The sequence below is a fragment of the Paroedura picta genome, chromosome 4 (assembly GCF_049243985.1).
Source record: "Paroedura picta isolate Pp20150507F chromosome 4, Ppicta_v3.0, whole genome shotgun sequence".
Classification (NCBI taxonomy): Eukaryota; Metazoa; Chordata; class Lepidosauria; order Squamata; family Gekkonidae; genus Paroedura; species Paroedura picta.
The window spans coordinates 56,202,259-56,226,805 of NC_135372.1; the positions used below are offsets into that span (position 1 = coordinate 56,202,259).

General features: G+C 45.3%; 2 protein-coding genes across 7 annotated transcripts in view; one reads left to right on the forward strand and one right to left on the reverse strand.

Moving 5' to 3' along the window:
* Nucleotides 1–17,471, reverse strand: part of ALG14 (ALG14 UDP-N-acetylglucosaminyltransferase subunit) — a 34,703-nt gene extending 17,232 nt beyond the window's left edge. Inside the window, exons 1-3 of the mRNA XM_077332977.1 lie at nucleotides 17,283–17,471; nucleotides 12,535–12,686; nucleotides 10,188–10,310 (exon numbers count right to left, since the gene is read on the reverse strand). Of these exons, the coding sequence (XP_077189092.1) occupies nucleotides 10,188–10,310; nucleotides 12,535–12,686; nucleotides 17,283–17,409 (402 nt within the window). The 5' untranslated portion in view covers nucleotides 17,410–17,471. The remainder of the gene's footprint in view (nucleotides 1–10,187; nucleotides 10,311–12,534; nucleotides 12,687–17,282) is intronic.
* TLCD4 (TLC domain containing 4) overlaps nucleotides 17,430–24,547 on the forward strand; it is an 83,172-nt gene continuing 76,054 nt past the window's right edge. For 4 of the 6 annotated variants that reach the window (XR_013230129.1, XM_077332967.1, XM_077332976.1 and 1 more), the window contains exon 1: nucleotides 17,430–17,695. The gene's annotated coding sequence lies outside the window, so the exon portion shown is untranslated. The remainder of the gene's footprint in view (nucleotides 17,696–24,547) is intronic. The other 2 variants (XM_077332969.1, XM_077332972.1) reach the window with 1 other exon arrangement.

Genomic DNA, 24,547 nt, shown 5'->3' on the forward strand with positions numbered 1-24,547 from the left:
GTAGCACAATGACCATCTTTTGCACACATAGCTATAACAGTAGTTCCAGATGACATTTTCATCAGTTCACTGTTTTTTAAAAATTCCTTCCCCACCCTGATCAGTTACATTATTATTACTTTTGTGCAGAACAGAGGGCAATCTCCGTGCTAGGTGGATGGTTTTTGCACTACTATTTCACCGTGTTCTCGATGAGGTGCATTTCAGCACACCTTGGGAAGTGTAATTCCAGTTATCAACCTACAAATGGTTTGCTCCACTTACCATTTAAAAAAAAAACCAAGACAGGTGCTATTATATCACATGCTTAGTGCCATTCCTGATTTTGTTGTACAAAGTGCATCATGTGAAACGGGGGATGGGGGGAGGAAATGCTTCCAACAGAGCTGCGGTCATGAACATAGTGGAACCTGTGTGGGTGGGAAAATCCAGGAGGCAAATTATTTCAAAGGGACACTATCCACTGATGATGTGTACTCTGTGGTAATTTGTGCACACGTTAATGCCAGAACAGCAGCAATTTGACTGCAGTATGAGCCACCTATATACACAAAACATGTTAGACAGATTCATGGAGGATATGTCCCTCAGTAGCTCCTAGCCAAGGTAGCTAAAGGGGAGGGGAAGCAGCAAATCTCTGAATACTTCTGCTGGGGCAAATATCAGGGAGGATATTTGCCTTTGTCCTGTTTGTTGGCCCTCTTGGGCAACTGGTCAGCTACTATGTAAAAACAGATGTTGGGCCAGATGAATCACTGTTCTGCTCCAGCAGGACTATGTTTTTCTCCATTAAATAGCAATTTTGTAAGTACATTTGAGTGGCTGAAGTCATTAACATATGGGATGTCCAGGTGTAAATTCTGGCTTACTCCTGGAGACAAATACCTCCCAGGTTTGTTGTGAGGATAAAAGAGAGAAGAAGAACCACAAATGCCACCCTGTTCTTTGGAGGGGGGTGGGGTGGGATAGAAATGCACTAAATGCATGAAGTACAAACATGGGAAATGACACCAGGAATCTTATCCCTTATGCCTAACATATGCTTTTAAACATTTGGGGAGAAAATTATGGGAATGTTGATCCAGGATGTCCAACCATCTCATCAAGTTCAGTTCTGTTTTGGTCCTAGAGCAGGCAGTGTTCAAGTGTTTCACTTGCCTGCATGAGGATGGTCAGAATTAACTCCTGAGGCTGAAGGATCGAAGCTTTAAGCATCCTGTTTGCCTTTTAGGCCATGGATGGTTGAGAGGATGCAGGCCCAAATACATTTTTGGTGGGACAGTAATATTGGAGGCCTGGTTTGGCAGGCTGTTGTAGACGCTTACTGGCACAAGGACAGGAGAAACATTGTGCTGTGTGCGCATACCTCTGCATAATAACCCACACAGACACTGAATTTCAGGGCTGCCTGTGGAGCAGCATGGGAATACATCCCATTGTATTAAGTGGGCTCTTATTCCTACAGGATGAAAGGGAAACCCTTCCCTGGGGTTGCTCAATCTGGCATTCCTTAAGCTGGTCTGACTGTAGTCATGGAGCTGGGGGAGGGAAGGGAAACGATGGGAAAAATTTGCATGATCAGTGACTTTTAACACAAGTGACTTTTTAAAAGCATTCCTCCATCCTACTGCTTCCTATTAAAATTACAGTAGAGACAAACAAAACAAAACCACCCATGCCGAGCAGCTCCACACATTCCAGCATGGTAGCTATATTATTTGGGCTTGGTCTGATCCTTTGCTCCATGGCTGCTCCTATTTTTAACACTTAAAGCCGGAGTCCCACGGGAGATCTCTGATAAGTGCTGTCATTTTGAATCCCAATTTTTTGTGGTCGTCATCTCTCCCCCCTCCCCCCGGCTTCCCGGTAAAGCAAAGGCTTGTTAATCCACTGAGTCTGGCAGCCTGCCAAGAATGTGGCACTCCATCCCGTTAGTAAACACTGTCCCCACCGAAAAGGCAGCTAGGCAGACACAGTTATTGAGGCTGTTTGGGGGCTCATGACAAAACACTCCAATTCTGATAAAGGACATGCAGTATATTAGCCAACCTACATGACAAAGGTTCAACAACGGACACCAGAGTAAGCATTTCAAGGGAGGCGGGGAATGATCAAACTCCTCCATTCAACTGGCATCCCGTTTCTCTCCCCCCCCCCTCCCCGAGTCCTTATAAGGAACTAAAACACAGTACTTTGGTTTTTCAGCAGAGAGAACAGCTGATCAATTAACTGTTTAGATGAAATAAATTAGTAATATTATTTATTTATTTTTGGATTTATATCCCGCTACTCCCAGACGGCTCGTTGCAGGTCACAAAACATAATAAAACCCTGATAAAACCCATCACAACCCAGTCATTAACCCAGCAGCAGCGATAAAAACTTCTTCCTTTACCGTCCAGCCAGCCCCAAGATGGTGGTGCATTGGGGGCATATAGGATGGACCAGATGTTAAAGATCAGCCAGGGAGGAAGGGCCCAAGATTTTTCTGGCCCACCTCAACCAAAGACTTGGTGGAAGAACTCCATTTTACAGGCCCTCCGGAACTGTGAAAGCTTCATTAATGTAAGTAAATTATTAATGTAAACAAGGTGTGTGATTAAGGTCAATTGGGGCTCCAAAGGGAAGAAAGCTAAATGCAAAAGGGGGTAGACAAGATATAACGTCTTAATTATAAGGGTGGTATTTCAGCTACAGTGTGCATTTCCTTCAAGGCCAATTCTGTCTCAGACAAAAGTCTCCCAGATGGCCAAAAGAAAACTCGAAAGGAGAAAATTGGTCTCTGAGGCTACATGCCCCACCTTCTTTGAGCCCAATTACCACCCCCTTTGAGGCTAAAGGGAAGCAAGGTGCCTGATCAGAGACTTTGATCATTCTCCAGCAGGATAATTAGATATCACTGTTCCAGGTTCTTCACAACACACATCATCAGCCTCCCAAAGCCTGGCCAGGTTGGGGCTCACACCTTCACAGAGCTCTGTTGATGGGGATATTCCCTAATAGTATGAGAGAGGTGTGGTATCAACCAGTTTCTGAGGATGGGGAGGGAAAAGGTAGTTGTAAGCCATGAGGGGCTGATACACATTTCTTCTGTGTGCTCTCTCCCCTCCCCCTATCACTTAGCAAACAAGGAGTGATTTTTACAAAAGTATTATGAAGGTTCTGGAATTTGCACATACAACTGATTGGTTCATTGCAAATTTTTATTAACAAGTCTGTGTATGCATACGAAATGCTATTTTAAAAAGCTATTCCTTGTACAGCAAGAACCTTATTTATTGGTTAACAAAAGTCATTTTAAATCCTAAGAATGAATTTTTGCTCTGATCAACAATTTGCCATCCTCACAATCTAACTAGCTTTCCCTTACGCCTGTGCCTTTCAGAAAGATCTTTGAGAGGTCACAGGGTGATCAGCCCACTGCAGACAAGCTAAGGCAAAATGCTAGGACTTATTAGTCTTGAAAATATTTATACAGCACTTGTTTAGTACAAGGGCAAAAGCCCAGTGGTAGTGCATCCCAGAGTAGCCCAGGAAATGGAAAGGAAAAAGAGTGCTGCCCAAGTCATTTAAAAGCCACTGCCAGGCACACTGGACAGTGCTGGCTAGTGCACTGGCTAAATGGACCAGTGGCCTGTTTCTGCCTATATACATGAGCCACCTGTGTGTTCACTCACCACGTGGGGAGATAGGACAGGGTAGAAGGAGCTTGCCCCCCCCCCATAATTGATGAGTGGTCTGCACAGAGCAAACATGCAGAGGAGGTGCCCATGCATACACCCCTCCCTGTGATAGCAAGGCTCAGGAAGATGGTATACACATGGGCACTTTCTCTGCACCACTCAGCAATCATGTGGAGGCAGAGGCAGGTCCGGCTTGATCATGCGGTGAAGTGAATGTGCAGACAGCCATCTGAATAGAGTTTGCATAAGGTTCATGTGAAGGCCTTTGAATATTCATGGATACCATATCTGTAATCTTAAAACCTCTCAGGGAGGTAGGCATTAAAAAGTGTAGGACCTGCAAGGACTTGCAGAGGACATTTCCTTCTCCTCTGTATCTCTTCCCCCACTATTTTCTCTTTCTCTCCTTCTGGCAGACCCCATATTTTCTCTCCTTTTTCTGCTTCCTTCTCGTTCACTCACCAGCAAACCAATCTAATTGCCTCCCCATCTTCAGCTATATTTATTATTAAATCCTTACTCTCACCAAAGGAGCTGACATTCTCTTCTCCATTTTAGCCTCCCAACAATTCTGTGAGGTAGATTAAGCTGGGCGTGGATGACTATCTCAAGGTCACTTAGTGAGCTTCCACAGCACAGTGATGATTCAAAACTGGATCTTCTTGACCCTAGTTTGAAACTCAACAACTACATCACATTAGCTTTTATGGGATGGCTGCTGTTGCACAGTCTGAGTGAGTCACGCAAACTCTAATGTTTGCTGCCAGGCCTGGCTACAATCCTTCCTTAAAGGCTTGAAAAGACCCTGCCTTGTCTCTATGCTTTTTACTCAAAGAAACCAAATTTTGAAGGCTGGCATTACTATTTTGGTTGCCTAGCAACAGCCACAAAGTTTAGGGCATTCATTTTTTAAAGCTACAGGTGTATTTTAACACCCCAACCTTAAAAAAAAAAAAGATTCCAGGTTTTTTTTTGTTTGTATTTTTTGCAAACATGGACATTTTTCAGATTTGTAGAAAGATCTGTCTTGTCTTTTTATGGCTCCAGTCTCTGGACAAGTATTTAAAGATATGGTCATGTTGAGAATGAGATATGTTGACAAATGGTGGCCCGTAAGACTCGCAGAGGGCGGGATTCCATCTTCCCCTCAATGGCTCCCAGTTTCTGGTGCAGCTACTGTACTCTTGGACTCCAATACAACCAACACCAGACCTGGCATGGTTCCTAGGCTCCCTCACAATCACGGGCTTGTGTGGCTCCCAGTCTCTGCCAACACTGGGCCCCCTGCAGCTCCCAGTTTCCCCTGTATAGCCACTGGGGCCATCATGCTTCTGGGGCTCCACCACTGGCTGACAGAGCCATTGCCACTGGGCCCAGCATGGGTCCCAGGTTGCTAGAATTAGTCAATGATTGTGCAGGAGGTAGGTGCATTCTCTGTGCAAGTGCAGAGGGGAAATTTAAACTCCCCAATGTATTTTTAAGGTTTCCGCAAGGTTGTAGTAGTATCTGTTTTGGGTAAGTGCGGCCCTAATTCACAGATTTAGGTATCCATAGACTTGAGGGGGGTGTCACATTTTCATTATTAGATATATACATTATAATCTGTTTCATGTTGTATTGGGGTAGTAGCGGATTTTCTACAGCCACCGGGGAAACCGTGGAGGTGAAATTTCTGGGAATTTGCAAATCACAGATTCAGTTTACATATCATGAAACCCATTAATTAGGCTAGTTTCATTGCTTGAGCCACTCCACTATAATTAGTTAGGGTCTGTCAAACCAACAGGTGAAATTGTAATTTGGTTTCTTAAGAACAGTTAATCTTAATTGTTACTTCTCGTGAGGATGTATGAATGCAGGAATCAGCTTAATTCTGGTTTATTCTCTGGCACCAGCATCCCTGGATTCAGAACCAATAATACCAAGATCTGTATAGATGAACCAGGATTGTACAAACTATTTTCAAAGTGATTCCTGGCTCCCAACACTTTAAAATCTTTTGGATATCAAGTCTCAGCTGACTTATTTTTGGCCCCATAGTGTTTCCATGGTAAGAGACATTCAGAGGTATTTTGCCATGGTCTGCCTCTATATAGTAACCCTAATATTTCTTGGTAGTCTCCCATCCAAACACTAACCAGGGCCAACCCTCATTGGCTACCAAGATCATGATAGCCTGGCCTATCCAGGTTAGGACTCCACTGACCATCTTTAAACCGCTCCTGTGGAGCAGATTAAATAAAAGAGTAAGGGCTGTTGGGAAGGAGTTAGGGCGGGCTTTGTCCGGGATAAAAACTCGGAGGAGCAAATCAGGAGCCGCAAACCGGCTCCTAATTCGCTCCTCCGAGTGGCACTCCTGGGCCAAGTGGCCAATTCATGCGCCTCCCTATTGGCCACTTGGCCCGTCTCCCAAATGCCACGCCACAGACTCCAGTCCTCCCAAGCGGCCATCCTAGCTGGATGGCCACCAGGGAGGAGCCTCGCCCCACTTTGCTGGCCTCGGGGAACATGGTTTCCCCTCCGCACAGCGACTGCCCTTCCCACCCAATGGGCCTCCGTTCTACTCGCCCTCGCCACCTGCTGCCGCCCAAGACCTTCCCACCCCCATCCCGGACGTCCGTCCACACACGGCCCAGGCCGCCCCCCCTTCCCACCCCGATCCCCTCCGACCATCGACAGATGCCACCGCCGGCCCTCTTGCCACCCCCAACACTTTCTGCCGCTTTCCCCCCTCTCCCTGCCCTTCCTCGCCGCCGCCGCACACACTCCCCAACCTCCTTACCCTGCTTTCACGCTTACCAGCCTGCCCGGACCCGCGCAGCACTTCCCCCCCCCTGTCCCCGCCCTTCGTCGCCGACACTGGGGCCACCCCCTGAGCTCCTTGCTCCACTTACCCGCTTCCCCCGCGCTTCTCCCCGCTTTCCCCCTTCGGAGCCGCTACCACACACACCCGCCTGCTCTCCAAAATGGCCGCAAACATGTCAAGCCTGCTGCAGAGCAGGCCGCCGCAAGCGGCCCGCCGAGCCCTCGCCGGCCACACACGACATGCCGGGACAAGCCGCAAGACCGCTGCGGAGCCGATCGCAAGCCACTGCTGCCCCCAGCCAACAGACCTAGCCTCCTTCACCACTGCCGAAGACCTCCGATGAGCCTCACCAAGGTAAGTGCGCCCTGGCTTCCCAAGCCCACACCTGCAACCGCGCCAGCCCGACCCATTCATGTTTCCTGCCCATTTTTATAAATGGGCTTTACATCTAGTGCTTATATAATGCTGAAAGCATGAAGCTGTCTTTTATGACTCAACCACTGGATGGTCAAGTTTAGGGTATGCTATGGATTGGCAGCATCTCTCCTGGCAGTATTCTGTCAAAGTCATTACACCGGGGGTAGTCAACCTGTGGTCCTCCAGATGCGTTAGCAGGGGCTCGTGGAAATTGTAGTCCATGGACATCTGGAGGACCACAGGTTGACTACCCCTGCATTACACGGTTGGTCGCCTTGCTGGATGATATCCGTCACCAGCTGGATTGAGGCGGGTCAGCCATGCAAGTTCTGTTAGATCTGTGGGCCACATTTGATGTGGTTGACTATGAATTGCTGGCTCACTGCTTTGCCGGGACGGAGATACGGGGCAGAGCTCTGAGCTGGATATGCTCCATAACCGGACCCAGAAGGTAACAGTGGGGGATGAGTTCTCCCTTGCAGGGTCCCTCAGGGCGCGGTTCTCTACCCCATGCTATTCAACATCTTTATGTGCCCTCTGGCCCAGCTGGTACAGAATTTTGGGCTGGTTTGTCATCAAAAAGGCCCCGCGGGACCTTTTGGCATTCCACAGGGCCTGCAAAACGGAGCTCTTCTGCCAGGTCTATGGTTGAGGCTGGGGCAGGGGGGAAGATCAATGGGGTCCTCCCCCCCTCCCCGTGTCAAGCTGCAACGCTGGTTATCTTGTCTCTTCGTCCTCTTCCCTCTAGAGGTAAGGATGGGGGAGAGTTTCCGTCATGTTGTTGGTTTATTTTGTGTCCATTTTAATGGGGCTTTTAATTGTACCTCTGGAACCTGCCATGAGCCAGCTCGGGAGTGGCAGGTAACAAATTAAATCATCATCATAATCTGATCCCTTTAGAACTAGGGAGGCCAGTGATGGTATTGCTTTTACTTTCTATCAAACTCAGAAGTTTAAATTAGGAAAGTCTATTTGGCAGAATCAATAACACAAAATAGGTCTGGTGATGTATTTGGATATCAAATTAAACTCTGTGCCACTGAAAACAGTGATAATATATTATTAAAGTGTACAAACACATTATAGCTTGTTAACTGTTGACATTTAAACAATAAATGTATCCCTGAAATACAGTATTGTCTGCTATGTACACAGGAATTATCATGACCCAATGCTGCAGTTTGTCTTACATAAAAATTTTCATGTTTCACACCTGAGTGACAAAAATCTTGTCTTAAAAAGCATTCCAGTAATTCCAAAAAAAGGGGAGGAGAGCTCAATAGAACAGGAAAAAAAATGCTGTCCCCCCCCCTTTACATCTTTAGTTATGTCTGCAATTAGTCTGTGGAGACTACTAGAAATCCAAGGACAGCTGGTGCACTTTTTAACTAAATAATGTGCTAAGAGCTGCAAAGCTTTGCCTCTCATCAGCAAATTCAGTTTGCAGTTACAGATTGATGGGAGTTCTGTCGCCACCTTTAAAAAAACACATAATGAAGATTTAAGCGCAAAGTCCGCATGGCACTTGATCAATGGCACAGTACCACTGAGCTTCACAAGGTAAAAACTAATACACTAGTTAAACTCTCACTAGCTGAGCAATCTTCTTTTCTCAGAGAAATGCCACAACGGAATCCTCTAATAAACAAGGGATGGATGGACTTAAGGTACAATCAGGTTACCTTGTGTTACCCTTTCTCCTTTCCCATATCAGCTCCTTCAGCACCATGCCAAACAGCTGTTTGATTTTCCAGATAATTTCCCTCATAATGGAAACTCAATACAATTGATGCTAATTAAACAAAACCACCAGCATAACACAAGGAAATGTCCTCTCAGAGAGGCTGATTATTTAAATTTAGATAAAAGACTTTTTATGTCCTATTTAATGAAGAGAAAAAAAATCAATGTCTAGGGAGGAAAAGTAGTGGTGGGTTCATAAAGTCCTAGTCCACATAAAAGGGAAGGAGAATGGCGGGCCATTTTATTGCTTCAAAACTGGTATTGTTGCTAGGATTTTAAATTGACAATAAATTTCTAGAACCTTACATTAAGCTGGTAGTCTTCAAGCAGTAGCTGGACAGATACTTATCCCAGATGCTTTAGGATGATCCTGTATTGAGCAGACTAGATGGCCTGTAAGGCCCCTTCCAAATCTATGATTCTATGAAACATATTTTATATTGCTTATACTCCAAAATACCTTTCATTTAGCAGCTGGGAGGTGGGGAACCCAGAATAATGGGTGGCAGGGACATAATGGGTAGCAGGGCAGGTCGACCTGAACCACCGCTTCCCAAGGGCCCTCCCCCTGAGCCTCCCCTCCTATGGCACCCACCATGATTCCACCCAACCCACTGGGCTATCAGTAGGAGTTACTTCAATGTTTAATTTTTCTATGGTTCATTATTGTTACTCTAAGATATCTGTATTGTTTCTGTTCTGTTTTATGTGAACCATCCTGAGTCTTCGGGGAGGGCAGTATAAAATATAATAAACAAACAAATAAATAAATATGGCTTTTAGCCAAGAATATTTGTGACAATGATGTTTGGAGCTTATTTCTTAGATTGGGTTTATACCCAATGATGTTGCTAGACAATAGATTCTGGACAGACAAAAAAAAATTCTGCACTCATTGAGTAATTAAACTGTAGAATCCACTGCCACTAGGATACAGTGATATAGATTGCTTTAAAAGGGAATGAGATTCCTGGAGGCTAGGTCTACCAATGGCTACTGGTGAAAATGACTAATGGGAACCTCCACATTCGGAGGTAGTGTAAACTTCTGAATTCCAATACTGAAAGGCATCATCAGAGCATGGGCCACAGACTTTGCCTCTGTGCCGTGACTGCTAGCCCTCCAGAGCCACTGGTTGGGCACTGTGGGATACAGGATGCTGGACTAGATGGACCACTGGCGTGATCCACCAGACCAGATACTTGTTTTGTTTTACAACATCACCTGTTCGTACTCCTGGCATCACATTTAAACTGGGTCACAGACAATTCTTACACCCCCATTAATGATGCTATTTAAGGGTCTGCTTGTTAATATGCCTGGGGCTACATTTACACAAGGCCTCAAATGCTGAGAATTTTTATGCTTAAAAGGTGCAGATCTTGGACAAAGGAAGAAAGTTTCTGCAGGGAAGGGCCAGCAAACTTTATACACACACACAAATGTGCCTACTTTGTATACAAGAATTGCCTTCAAGCAGTTATTTTCATTTGAAAACACTCCACTGTAACTCTGTGGACAGAAGTTGTTTTACGTACCATATCTGGCTTGAGTCTGAAGGTCAAAGGAAGAGCGTAAATGATAGAACGGAAGGTTGTGAGCACCGACGAGTTCCATGACTGACGGACCTCCCGACTTCTGGGAATGCGACTGAGGGTGAACTTGGAAAAAAAGATGAACACAGCAGAATCATTACAGCTCACCTTTCTAGGATGTAGCCACTTCTTATTAGTTGCTATAGAGCTATACCCACTCCCATAGATACACACAGTTCAGGTGCCAAAGAAGGCTGCACTGCTCCGATTTAGTCCTTTGAATGGCTTCAGACTGAACCTTTCTTCCATGGTAATCCAGAAGAGGAAATCAAGCCCTCTGAGCTTCTCGGGAATTTTTCTGAAGCAATACCCAACACCAACCTGCTTTAAAAACCTTGACAAGTACACAAGAACTGAAGCAGTACAAGCACTGCTAGGGCTTGTGGCAGCATCTGTGAAGAAGAGGGGTGCTTTTATACTCTGCTTTTTACTACCGGAAGTCCCAAAGCAGCTTACAAACACCTTTCCCTTCCTTTCCTCACAACAGACACCCTCTGAGGTGGGTGGTGTCCAGAGAGCTCTGAGAGAGAACTGGGACTGGCCCAAGGTCACCCGGCTAGCTGCATATGGAGGATTGGGGAAGCATACTTGGTTCTCCAGATCAGAGGCCACCGCTCTTCTTATCCACTACACCAAGCTAGCTCTCCACAAATGTAAAGTATCGCCATTTTTGTTCCCTCTTGAATACCACATGTAAACCACAGATCTTTAACTTAGAGCCCCACCTGGTGGACAAAGAGGCACATTGTTCACAGCAGAGTACGAGGAGGAAAACTGAGACTGAGAATTTCAAATATAGGAAGGGTGCTGCTATAACTATGGCTTGCAGTTTGCAGCATCACTTTAGGAAAGCAGGTAGACCAGGGATTCTCAAGGTAAGTCACAGTTATCTCCTCAAATACAAAGCAAGCACTGGTCAATATATGATTACGGTAAAAGAGCTCCCTAATGGACCTAGGAATGCGGATCCAGGCTATGTGGGAATCACGTTTGGTGGGCCAAGATGACTGTCATCTGGGAAAGGACAAGCCACAAACTAAGGATGCAGTGGTTGATTGATTACTCAGCAATATTAATTGACCCAACCTTTCAATAATTTTACAAAGGTGTGCCAGATTTTAAAATTTATATTTTCAAAATAATAATAATAATAAAATAACTTTGAGTGACAGTTTGAGAGAGAGTTCTGTCTTTGAGTGACAGTTCTTTTACAAGCCTAAGCAACAACTCTGAGAAACACTTTTCCAAAATATCCATTTCATGGTCTTCAGATCGCATCATTTGATCAACTGTATATGTGCGTTTTCCATTGCCGTACAGTATGGTGCATTAATCCCTCCCCCCAAGTGGAAAAAATGTGTGGTCTCCATTGGGAACAAAAGCTCCATCTTTGAAATGTTAAATGAAACTGGAGCATGGATCAACTCCTCGAGTGCTAAGCAGAGTCATAACTTTTAGCGTTTGATACAAATGAGATCAGACAGCTAATGAAAAAGCAACCTCATATTCAAGTCTGTGTTAAAAGTAAAGGATGGTTAGTGGAGATAAGCACGGCCTGAAAGTTCAGTGGGGGAAAAACCCCTAAAGCATGTATCAACAACAAAAATTCAAGTTTTCAGAAGCGCATCCAAGTCAAACACAGCTTTCATTCTCCTGAGTTTTGGTTACATAGAACTTGCTGGGCACTTAAAAGAAAACAGATGTATGTTAAAATGTGCATGTATAAAGATCCTATCAACTTAAAACCCACACTTCTATCTGATATTCTGCTATAAACCCACATAGAAAAAGACTAAAGAAATCTTTATTTGCCCACCCGACATATCTTTGCTGTATCAATGAAGTTGAATTGCTTATATCCTAGCTAAAATAATTAAAGCAGAGCTGCTGGCAAAGTTAGAGTGAGGAAAGGCCTGAGGCAAGATGCAGAGTTTGTGAGTAATAGCCCAATATTAGGCCTTCTTATGCAAGCTCTTGTGTTTAGATTCTGGCATACCAATAGTAAGTGAGACCTTGGATTCTTTCTATTGTTTCTACGTATTTTTCCCTGTGGACACTTAAACAGTACTGCAGGAATTGTAATACAAGAGTCTTTCAGGGAGAAACAGAAAGAAATCCTGGGCTTTGTGATGTGAAAGTCACAGAGATCTAAAATTTGATAAACAGAAGATGAAACACAAGGAAATGGCAATATTGGAAACCACAGCAATATTTTCAAAGGAAATGTAAATTATTATTTCAGAATCAAAATACAAATAAATCTATTGCTGATATGGATAGAAGAACTTACCAAGGAACCAGAACAAGTCTCTGCTTTTGTCTGTTCAAATGAACGGATTTTGACTTCACTCATCTTATCTGAATCAGCCAAAACATAATGCCTCGGAGAATAAGACTGGGAAAGACTACCAAGTAACCTCAGGATTTCTGTAGTATGCCCTCCTAAAAAAAGAAGATAACGTTAGTTTGAGAACCTGTTTTTTTATACCCCACTTTTCACTGCACAAAAGAGTTCCAAAGTGGCTTACAAACAACTTTCCCTTCCTCTCCCCACAGCAGACACCCTGGGAGGTACGTGAAGCTGAGAGAGCTCTAAGAGAACTGCACAGCAAGAATAGTTTTGAGAACTGTAACTGGCCAAAGGCTACTCAGCTGGTTGCATGTGGAGGAGTGGAGAATCAAAACCAGTTCTCCAGATCAGCATCTGCCACTCTTGGGTCTCACCGTGCTGGCTCTCTTGAGGGAGATGCTGTTCACAGCATCGTTTTTACCTTCTCCACAAGTAACCTCAAAAGTGGAAGCCTGCATGGTGATATGGCTGGAATGCCGGGAAACTCTGGTTCAAATCTCCTCCACCATAGACATGCAATGAATGACCTTGGGCCGTCTTCCTTTCCGCCAAACCTGCTGTGAGGATAAAATGGGAGAGGGGGAAATGGTTCAGTGAACTCTGTGAGGCCCCATGGGAAAGGAAAAGCAAAGTATAAACATCTAAAAAACAATATGTATAGTATAAGGTTTGTTATCCAGGGCGTATGGAATGGGCATTGCCATCTTGCCTTAAGGGCAGGAGTTTCTCGAGGGCAGGAAACATAGGTTGGCAAATCCCTGCCAGACCTGGGTAATTGGGAAGCCTTCCAGAAGATCAGGCTCCTGACTAGCTTGATGCTGGTTGAGAGGGAAGGAGGTACCTGAGGGCGACATCAAGCCCAGCAACTATCAGAGGCCTCAAGCCAGACTGCTGGAGAGGGACACATCCACGTGCCCTAAGCCACCAGAGTGAGGTAGAGCTTCCTTTCTGGGCAATGCTGGTTAACTGAGTTTTCTGGATATCCCAGTACAGGCTAATCAAACTTTTAATTAAAAACTTATTTTAATCATGATTGAAGCATGATGTGTTGAGTTATCCATTACACATCAAAACACCACAAACCAAATTTTCCTAGGGTTACAATCACAAAGCATGTCTGTTGCATAATTTCAGAAACTGACAGAAATTTTACACATTCAGTTTGAATCAGCAAATCTTGACTAAAGATCTAAATATTTATATACATGCAGGCTTCCTCGGGAGGTGACTGATTCTCCTTTTTTGGAAGTTTTTAAGCAGAGGCTAAATAGCCATCTGACAGAAATGCTGATTCTGTAAAGTTAGGCAGATTGTGAGTGGGTGGGCAGGAAGGGTTGTGTCAGTGTTTATCTCTTGTGGCCCTTTCTTGCATGCTGATCGCCACTTTGGGGTTGCAAGGCAAATTTCCTCCAGGCCAGACTGGCCAAACATTCTGGTTTTCTTGTGGGGAGGGAGGCATCATCTGGGCATGAAATGTGGGGGGGGGGGAGGTAGTTGTGAGTTTCCTGTATTATGCAGGGGGTTGGACTAGATAACCCTGGAAGACCCTTCCAACTCTATAATTCTATTCTATACACATAACCCCATTCTGTGACATGTTGTAGTTGCCAATCCTTCCTGTGGCAGTTAATTGGTGGTTGTGCTCACCACCTTGAGTCAGAATTCCAAAGGTGCCCACAGGGTCAAAAAGGTTGGGGACACCGTGTCCTCATCGCTATTGATTAATCTTTGACATTTGGAAACTTTTAATTCATAACAATGAGCTTCTTGTGGTGCAGGGTGGTAAGGCAGCTGACATGCTGTCTGAAGCTCTGACCATGAGGCTGGGAGTTTGATCCCAGCAGCTGGCTCAAGGTTGACTCAGCCTTCCATCCTTCCAAGGTCGGTAAAATGAGTACCCAGCTTGCTGGGGGGTAAACGGTAATGACTGTGGAGAAGGCACTGGCAAACCACCCCGTATTGAGTCTGCCATGAAAACGCTAGAGGGCATCACCCCAAGGGTCAGACATGACTCGGTGCTTGCACAGGGGACACCTTTACCTTAATTCATAACAATTTTATGATGGAGAAAACAAAACAAGGTCAATTCAGGAAATACAGTATTCAGAAATCTGCTGACGTGAGAGCACTGAAAGGTAATTAACTGGAGTTCCTCTGAAAACTGCAATCACTGTTATGACTCATTTGTATGCTAAAATAAAGCCTGAAGTCTGGATCAACTTCCCATTTATAGAAAACATCAAAGGATCATGGAAGCGTCTTTGTGCATTCAGTATGCAAATTAGGAAACTGTTACCTGAAATGCTTTATTATTCAGTCCCATAATAATGTAAATAAATGTGTCTTTACATTTTTATTCCACTCTTCCTCCAAGGGTCTTAGGGGTGGCATTCATTGGATTGGATCCACCAGTTTTTCTCTGGTGAAAATAGGTGATCTTACTTTAAAGAGCTTGTTCTCTTGACAATGCTATGCTGGGAGTCATGGGACCTTTATAGACTCAAGCCACATGAGTTGAAGGACTAGTAATGAGGAGAATTATGCAAGCTTGAGCCAAATACCCTGGCTGGATCCAACCCATTGCTCTCACCTCTCAATTTTATCCTCAAAGAAAAACAATCATGCGTATTAGGCAGAGAAAGATCCATTGGCACAAGATCCATCACAATATTTGCTGCTTAACTTTTCCCCAGAAGATGTAGATACAACTACTTAAAAATTATTAATTTTAAGCACAACTGATGTTTTAACTAGCTGAAATATTGGATATGGCCTTTTTCTTCCTAGAGAAATACATAATAATTTATTCTAATGTTTGCAACCTCCTTTTTCCTTATCACAGTATTTACACTTGTTTACAGTACAGTTTGCTACATTTTGTGGTGCATTTGGCACCTAAGACTTAGTACTATCAGAACAGGTGCCTAGTGCTAAGACAGAAAATGGAGAAACAGAATAGTTTCCAGCTGGCAAAGGGGTCAGGACAAGGAGGTACAACAAAATTGGAGTGAAGATCAAGAAAAATTTATTCAAGGTGTGAGCTTTCATGTGCATGCACACTATCTCCCTATTTTTCTATCTGTAGGCAAATCATATCATAAAGAAAGTGGATTAGATTTAGATGGTGGAGGGAAAATTGGAGGAAAAACATTAATAATTTGAGATATGCAGATGATACCATGTTATTGTCACCCGCATAAAATAGTGAAAACTTGAAATGATTTCTGCTGAAGATCAAAACAGTACCAAAGTGCCAAAGCGGAATTACAGGTGAACATCAAGAAGACAATGACTACTAGAGAATTGCAGAGCTTCACGGTTGGCAATGAAGAAATTGCTCAAAATTTTCTGTTTCTTAGCTTCACCATCAACCAAAAGGGAGACTGAAACCACAAAATCAGAAAACCAGGGGAAAATAGAAGGCAGTAGAAAAAAAGACCTGAGGTGGATTAATTCAATAATGGCCCTCAGTTTCCAAAATATGTGAATGGCTGTCAACAATAGGTCACGCAGAAATGACAGCACATTGGAGACATCAGGAAGGGGGCAATACTCTAGCTTTGAGGCAAAACTGTATGGTAGAACTGGCTTTACAAGAGTTTAACCCCAAACCAAGAGCACCAATCCCGTTTGTACCTAGATGAAGTTTTCGGGGTTCAGAGGAATGTGGGGTGGGGGATTTGGGGGGTGAGGATACCTACCCAGATCAGTACAGCTGGCAGCCCTACTTGACAGCAGTCCATACACACATATGTGTGCACATATACATGGAGGGTCGACTGAGTTCTCCAAGCATGTATACAGCTGCTTTTGCTAATGAACGAAAATGCTTCCTTGCCTGTATAGAGTTGCCACCCCCTCCCCCAGATGGGGTCTGTAGCTGTTCTGAAATTGCAACTGATCATTAGAGCACAGAGATCAATCCCCTTGCAGGAAATGTCAGCTATAGAGGATGAATTCTCCTACTGAACTCTCCTCGCTGGTGCCTCCTCCAAATCCCAATAAATTTCCTAGGCCAAAGTAATCTTAACTACAAGTGAAGTGCAATCTAGTTATTGGCGCCTCACTTTCAGATATATGTCCAGAGATGCTGCACTGTCTGAAAAGTGGGAAGCAATCCCTCAGCTGATGGGAGAGAGATTTGGGCTCTTTCCTTGCCTGGTCGGTTGACCTTTACAGTAACTGAAAACCTACATATGCAGTTTCACCAAAAGAACCTTGCAAAACGGTGCCACTCCTTAATCATACAGAACTTTTCTTTAAAGAATGAAATGGCACAGCTGCATTCATGTGAGTCAGTTTTCAAGACGAACATGTGACACTGCTGCAAATCCCATTGAACACACCAGAAAATATATACACTATATAAAAACATAGGTTAAGCAAATGTTCTTCCCGGATTCGTACGGATTTTTCTAAAATTCTGGCCAAATACATTAAAAATATACTGCAAGGGGTTAACGCGGCAAGGCTGCATAAGCTAGGACACTAATTTGAAAGCTCCTGGACACGTTTTGGCCAAGTTTAAAGCCGCGTCGCCACTCTAAACTACAAATCCCACGGTCGTCACCAAAAGTGGTCAAAGCGTCTTGCAGCGGCAGGGCCGCTCAGATTCCTGGGAATTGTAGTCCGGATGACCTATGCGAGGTTGTCGGGGGTTTTGATAGATTCGTCTGCTTCCGTCTTACCTGAACCAGCCACCACCAGGAGGCTGACCGACGTATTTGGCGGGTCACAGACTCGCTTCCCATAATAGAACCGGGCGACGTAGAGCACAGCGAAGAGGACCGCAATGGCCAGGACGGCATAGAACATGTCCACGGAAGAACCATGACAGCCAGGGGGCTGGGCGACGGAAGCCGAGACAGCTCGAAACCCTACGAAAGCGCTACGTTCGCACCTGAGCTGGGCGTCTGCAACGTCGCCTTTCCTCCCAGTCAGTGCTCGCAGGCAGAGGGGGATTGGCGGCGTGCGCGGAAGCGGGCTCCCTTTGAAAAGGGTAATGATTAAGCAGCGAGAAGTAAGCAGCCTACAGCTGTCAGTCACAAGACACCAGAGCTCATGTGTTAAGCTGTGAGGCGGATTGCGGTGGCCGGTTTGTGTAAGTGCTGAATTTATGGAACTGCGTTATACCCCTTAAGCTATTGGTCCAGTATTGTCTGTTCGGACTGCCAGCGGCTGTCCTGAGACCCATTTGAATGGAGATGCCGGGGACCGAATTTGGGACTTTTTGGAAGCCAACCATGTGCTTTGCCACATAGTCACACCCTTCCCCTGATTTGTATGCAGGATAGTGAGTACAGAAACGTTGTTCTGAGAACTCTAGCACACCCCTGGCGTCAATTCCAGAGGGGAGCAACAAAACAGAAATTGGTTGGCTCCTTTAAAAGATTAGTACAATTTTAGTGCAGTGTAAGCTTTTGGGAGCCAGCACTCACATCAGGATGAAGGGTGATATTATGATGTGTGTAGTGTTAGGATGAACACATACTAGCAGGGCTCCTCGCAGGCAGCTTGGTGTAGTGGTTATGAGTATGGACTTCTAATCTGGTGAGTCAGGTTTGATTCCCCACCCCTTCTTCACATGCAGCCAGCTAGGTGACCTTGGGCTCACCACAGCACTGATAAAGCTGTTCTGATGGAGCAGTAATATCAGGGCTCTTTCAGCCTCATCTACCTTACAGGGTGTCTGTTGTGGGGAGAGGAAAGGGAAGGCAACTGTAAACCACTTTGAGATTCATTCAGGTAGAGAAAAACAGCATATAAGAATCAACTCTTCTTCTTCTTTACCTGCATTGGCTATGGCCATCCCCTTAACCTGCCCCTCATTAACTTCCCCACTCTAATTACAACTGGTCTCTAGGCTACAGAGATCAGTTTCCCGGGAGAAAACTGAAGCTTCAGAGGGTGGACTCTTATGGCATTCTACCCCTGAGAGGCCATTCACATCCCCAAATTCTGCCATTCCTAAGCCCCACAAATCATGTGCCATTCCCTGGCTATCCAGGTCAGGTCACATGAACAATATTGACCCTGCATATTGATTAGCCTGCCCAGTGCTGCAAGGTTCTGTCTTGTTTTTGCAAGAGTAAACTCACTTGGCTTCTCTTTTAGCATTTTTCTCTTGCTCAACAGCAAAACAACAATATAGACTATAATTTAGATCATAAATGTGTTGTAACCACTATTACTGTCCTTGTTCACACCTGGAATTCCCGTGGCATATATAAACGTATGAAACCCAATGCTACCATTAGGGGAGCAGTGAATAAGGAGACTGACACGGCAGTCTAGGGTTAACCAAAAGGCCTCTGCAGAAATACCTTGTGCCTTCAACAGGCATTTAATGGGATGTTGTTTTCCTCCTACTTCACCTGCCCATTTCTAAGCAGAAAGGTCTCTTTATGCTGCTGCGGGGGTCGGTTATTCCTACTGAAGATATTCATGATTGTTTGGAAGTAAAGTATGCTGATTTTTGTAGGACCTTTAAACCCAAGAAAGTGTGACTAAATAGGGATGTATCCTTTAAGTCTGCTTTTATCTTTCCAGAACATCAAGGAGAATTATCTGGTTGTTCTTTATTTTGAACCACACAGCTGCATGGTGTTCCAGATTTCTATAACTGGCATCAGCCTTGTCCCCTATCTTTCTTCCTCTGTCCCTTCTTAGAATCTTTTCTCCCCCCCCCCTCTTCTCCACATCAAAGTCTTCCCACTTGTTGTATCCCCTCTAGAATTGTTTTATTTTGGATGTTGTATCAAGTGCAAAAAACATAGCACCAGCTTTGGTAGTATTTTTATGCATTAAAAAGGGATGCACAAAAGAAACCAGCTAGCTTTTACAATAAGGGTTCCTATCACAAGGCACATTTACTTAGAAGTTGGTTCATTATCAAGCTTGTAGTGCAGCCCCACATTGGGACTGCGCAGGCCAGCCACGGAAGTCTTTTCTAGCTAAAGCTCTATAAAGGGCACTACTGCCCCGACACAGTGTGCGGTTTCCTACCAGAACGCACACGTGATGTGGGCAGAGAGTCCCCTCATCACTCAGTTTCTTTTTTGACGCCGCAAAGAACAGTCGTGTATAGTTCAGCTCTTACTACCATGGCTTCAGAAGCCATTTTCAAGAAGTGCTTGCATTGTGGGGTTAAAATCCCACAAACTGACAAACATGAGATGTGTCTTCTGTGCCTGGGTGAGGCACGCAATGTTGGGGCCTGCAAGATCTGCCAACGCTTTACACCTAAGGCAAGGTCAGGTCGTTCTGCCAGATTAAAGGCAGAGCTTTGGGAGAAAGCCCTCCAGGATCCACAAGTCTCAGCCCATCCTAAGCCAGCATGCGAGCCAACCTCCGCTCCCGCCTGCGCTCCTGGGTACTTGTCCTTCCATTCCACTGTGTCCATTCCAGCCTTGGTTTTAACCCGAGTGGAAAAGCAAAAATCGGTTCCATCGATTCCGTCTGTTCTGTCCCTGGCTCCTGCAAACCCGGAGGCCATTAGGGTTCCAGCCACGTCGGCTCAGTCTTCAGAGCCTCATCCCAAAAGGCTAAAAATAAGTCCCATTCTGACTATGGAACGGCATCTCAATCTGCAGTTCCATTGGTTGTGTCTACATCCACGGTTCCTTTAACCCAGCATACTCCTTCTCTGAACCCCTCCCCCCCGGTTTCCAGCCATTCACCACAAGCCAGGTCTGCTCCTACGGTCTGGTACTCCGCTTCGCAGGCTTCCTATGACCTGTCTCCTGTATACATGGTCCAGTGGGACCAACCCTATGATGAGGAACCCACGATTTCATTTGGTTTTGGAGAACCTCACCCTCCTATGGAATACATTGATGTAGAAGAGGGCAAATTAATCCAACCTCCTCCCTTTCCAGTACCACTACTGACCATTCCCTGAACTCTAACGTCAGGGATCCCTCCCCCTCTGATGACTACTTCCTTCTTATCCAGAGTCTTATCAACTCTGAGCAGTTGATAAGAATGGCAAAGTCCCTGAAACTTGACATTTAATTCTTGGACACCCACCCAAAGGAAAAGGCAGCTTTACTCCGACACCCCCACTACCATCTCTCTCCCCATCCTGGAAGGTTTTGACGACCTCACTGTTCCCATTTGGAAGAAGCCAGCCTCAGCTTCACCAGTCCCTAGGAAACTTGATTCCTTTTACAGGGTAAAGCAGGACAATTCTGCTTTCCTTTCCACCCATCCTCCTTCTACTTCCTCTGTTCTGTGGGATATGCAGATCAAACAGCGCCCAGGACAGCACTCTGCTCCCTTGAATAGGGAGAGCAGTAAACTTGATGGCGTAGGTTGTAAGGCCTACTCTTCTGCAGCCCTCTCCTTCTGCATTGTCAATTACCAGGCAATAAATGCTAGATACCAGATGCTAGATACCAGAATGAGGTGGCTGGATGGAGTCACTGAAGCAGTCAGTGCAAACATAAATGGACTCCGGGGAATGCTAGAGGACAGGAAGGCCTGGAGGATCATTGTCCATGGGATCGCGATGGGTTGGACACAACTTCGCACCTAGCAACAACAACACCAGATGGTCCTGTGGGAAGGTATTTCCAAGTATCTGGACATGTTGCCTGAAGAGCCCAAATCCTTGGACAAACTGCTGCAAACCAAAGCTCTTTGCACGTCTAAACAAGCCATCAGACCTGGCAAACAGCAGAGGTAGCTGCTCAAGCTATGGCATCAGCCATCATTCTCTGGCGCCATTCCTGGTTAAGGGGTACCTCCTTGCCCCTTGATGCTAGGATCAAAGTGGAGGATCTTTCATTTTAGAAGCACACTCTTTTTGTCGCAACAACGGATGATTTTCTCAACTCACTGAAGAAAAGCCGTCAGACCGCCTGTTCTCTGAGCACCTTTCCTCCTCTGCCTTCTTTTCAACCAGACCAAGCTTCCAACACCAACATTTCCAGGCTTCATATCTCTGCCCACCCCCACCCCTTCTTCAGCAGTATTCTCAACAGCATCCTTCACGCCTGTTTCACCAGTTTCCTAGGAGATGCTAAACTTCCTGCCCTATGGGGCAGCAATATCCACAGAAGGATATCCAATATCAACCGTGCTAGCAAGGCCAAGTCGAATTCTGACAGTTAACAATTTAAACCAGCATTCAGGTGGATTTCAATAAACATTTGGCCCCATTTGCCTCTACATGGGGGTCTATTACTTTGGATTCCTGGGTTTTATCCATAGTCCAAAATGCGTATACGTTGGAAATATCCTCCCTCCCTACGTGCCTTATTGGTTCCAAGGCACATGTTAATGCATTTACTGAGTTGGATTTACAGGTTATTGAATTGGTGAAGAAGGGGGCTATTGAGGAACTACTGAATGGTCTCCTCCAGTTTGGTTTCTACTCCTGTTTCTTCCTGGTGGATAAAAAAGATGGAGTTTACTGTCCAATTCTAGATTTGGGGGATCTCAATAAATGTTTATCTGTTTCATGTTTCGGAATGGTCTCCCTATCTTCAGTTATCTAATTTCTCTCATGTGGGGATTGGTTTGTGGTCCTTGATCAAAAGGGTCCTTATTTTCACATTTCTATCCATGCAAGGGATAGATACTTCTTACGTTTTTGGAAAAGATCCAAATTCTTCCAGTACACCGTGCTCCCCTGTGACTTGGCCACAGCATGAATCATAGAATCATAGAGTTGGAAGGGGCCATACAGGCCATCTAGTTCAACCCCCTGCTCAATGCAGGATCAGCCCTAAGCATCCTAAAGCAGTGGTCCCCAACCTTATTATTACCAGGGACCACTCAATGCCGGGGACCACTCACCGGGGACCACTCAACGCCTTTTACTGAGGCCCAGTGGGGGGGGGATAGTTTACCCCTCTACTCTCAACCACTGCCCTAGCGCTCTCTGATTGCTATGGTAATGTTTAAACATCCCTTCAAAATAAGATACAGACACGTCACAACAATGAAGTGTGTTGTAAAGGGCTGGGGGGGGGGGATGAAGTAAAGGGCCGGGGGGGGGGGAGAAGGCGTCCTTCAGGGCCCACCTCCAATTAGTCGAAGGACCACATGTGGTCCACGGCCCACAGGTTGGGGATCGCTATCCTAAAGCATCCAAGAAAAGTATCCAACCTTTGCCTGAAGACTGCCATGAAGAGTGTTCACGTGGTAGTTTCATATCTCCATCCCCAAGGTACAGTGATATTTTCCTATTTAGATGACTGGGCCTTCAGGTTTTCAGAAGTCACATCTGACCCCTTCAAGGGTTGTTGACTTCATTGGATCCACTCTGGATTCTACCCAAGCTCAAGCTTTCTTACCCTGGAATCGCATCAGGTTAATTTCTGCCATGGTCCATGCTCCATCAAAAAGTCATTGGAAATATCTAGAGATTGTTGGACCTGTTAGCCTCTAGCACGGTGGTAGTTCCCTTTGCTCGTCTTCACATGAGGGAACTACAGCATTGGTTTTTGCATATTTTTCTCCTGTTAATGATAGCCCATTTAAAGGGGTTTCTGTTCCATGTGGTGTTATTAGGTTCCTCTTACGGCGGACTGAGGAGGCTAATGTCCTGACAGGAGTGCCCTTTGGCCCTGGTGTCACGACTTGACAGAGGCCTCCCTCTTGGATTGGGGAGCTCACTGTTTAGACAGAACAGTCCAAGGTTGCTGGTTGAGTTCTGAGCAACAATGCCATATTAATTTCCTGGAATTGCATGCAGTTAATTTGGCCTTGACTCATTTTGCAGATATGCTACGGGGCAAGAACATTCTGATTCAGACAGACAACACTTCATGTATGTATTATCTGAACAAGCAAGGAGGGGTATTATCATGGTGCCTATGTCTTGAGGTCATGAGATCCTGGGAAGCAGCTGTCAGCCTAGACATAAATTTCAGGGCCATTCATATAGCAGGGATTTTGAATGTGCAGGCAGATGCCCTGAACAGGATGTTCATACCACTGTACATACTACAAATACCTGCTTCCAATCCTGGAATTCTGGGGGTTCCCCACAGTAGATCTATTTGCCCTCCCCCCTGTCAGCCAAATTTCAACAATTTTGCTGGATGGTGGGCATAGGGCACAACTCCATGGGAGATGTGTTCCGATTACAGTGGGTAGGAACCCTGTTTTATGCTTCCCCCCCTCCTTACCACTCCTTCCCAGGGTCTTACAGAAGGCTCAAAAGGATCAAGCCTCCATGATTCTAGTCGCACTGGATTGGCCATGCCAGAGTTGGTATCTGGCACTGATAGAGCTTGCAGCAGGCTGGAGGATTCCTTTCCCAGAGAGTCCAGACCTTCTGTCTTCCTTTCCCCTTCATTTTTTAACCCAGAGAAGCTGCTTCTAACAGCAAGGACGCTCTACAGAGTTCTTTTCAGGATGTGATGGAGGTGCTTTTACAGTCTAGGCGCTCCTCTACCAGGTATTCATACAGCCTTAAATGGGCTAGATTTGAACAGTGTTGCCTCAAGAGTGTCCTTTGTCCTTTCTCTTGCTCCCTGCCTGCAGTCCTGGAATACCTCCTGATTCTGGCCAGGCAGGGCTTAGCAGTGTCTTCTGTCCACAGTCACTTAGCAGCCCTCTCTGCGTTTCATGAGCAGATTCAAGGGTTTTTGCCCATAAACTTTATCAACATTTTCTTAAGAGATTGCTTTAATATGTTTCCCCCTTCTCCGAAAGTGACCCCTAGTGGTCTTTATCACTGGATTTGTGTGCCCTTATGCTACTCCCTTTCAAGCCTCTAAACACAGTCCCTTTGGGCCTGCTTTCTGTGAAGATTGCCTTTCTAATATCTATTACATCAGCTAGGCAGGTGGGTAAAATTAGCGCTCTTAGAGCTGACCCTCCTTTTCTCCAGCCCTGATTTGCACTTTCTCCCTAAGATAGTTTTCAACATTCACTTGTCCCAGGCCATTACCTTGCCTATTTTCTTTCCTAATCCGACCTCCGATTCTGAGCGGTCTTT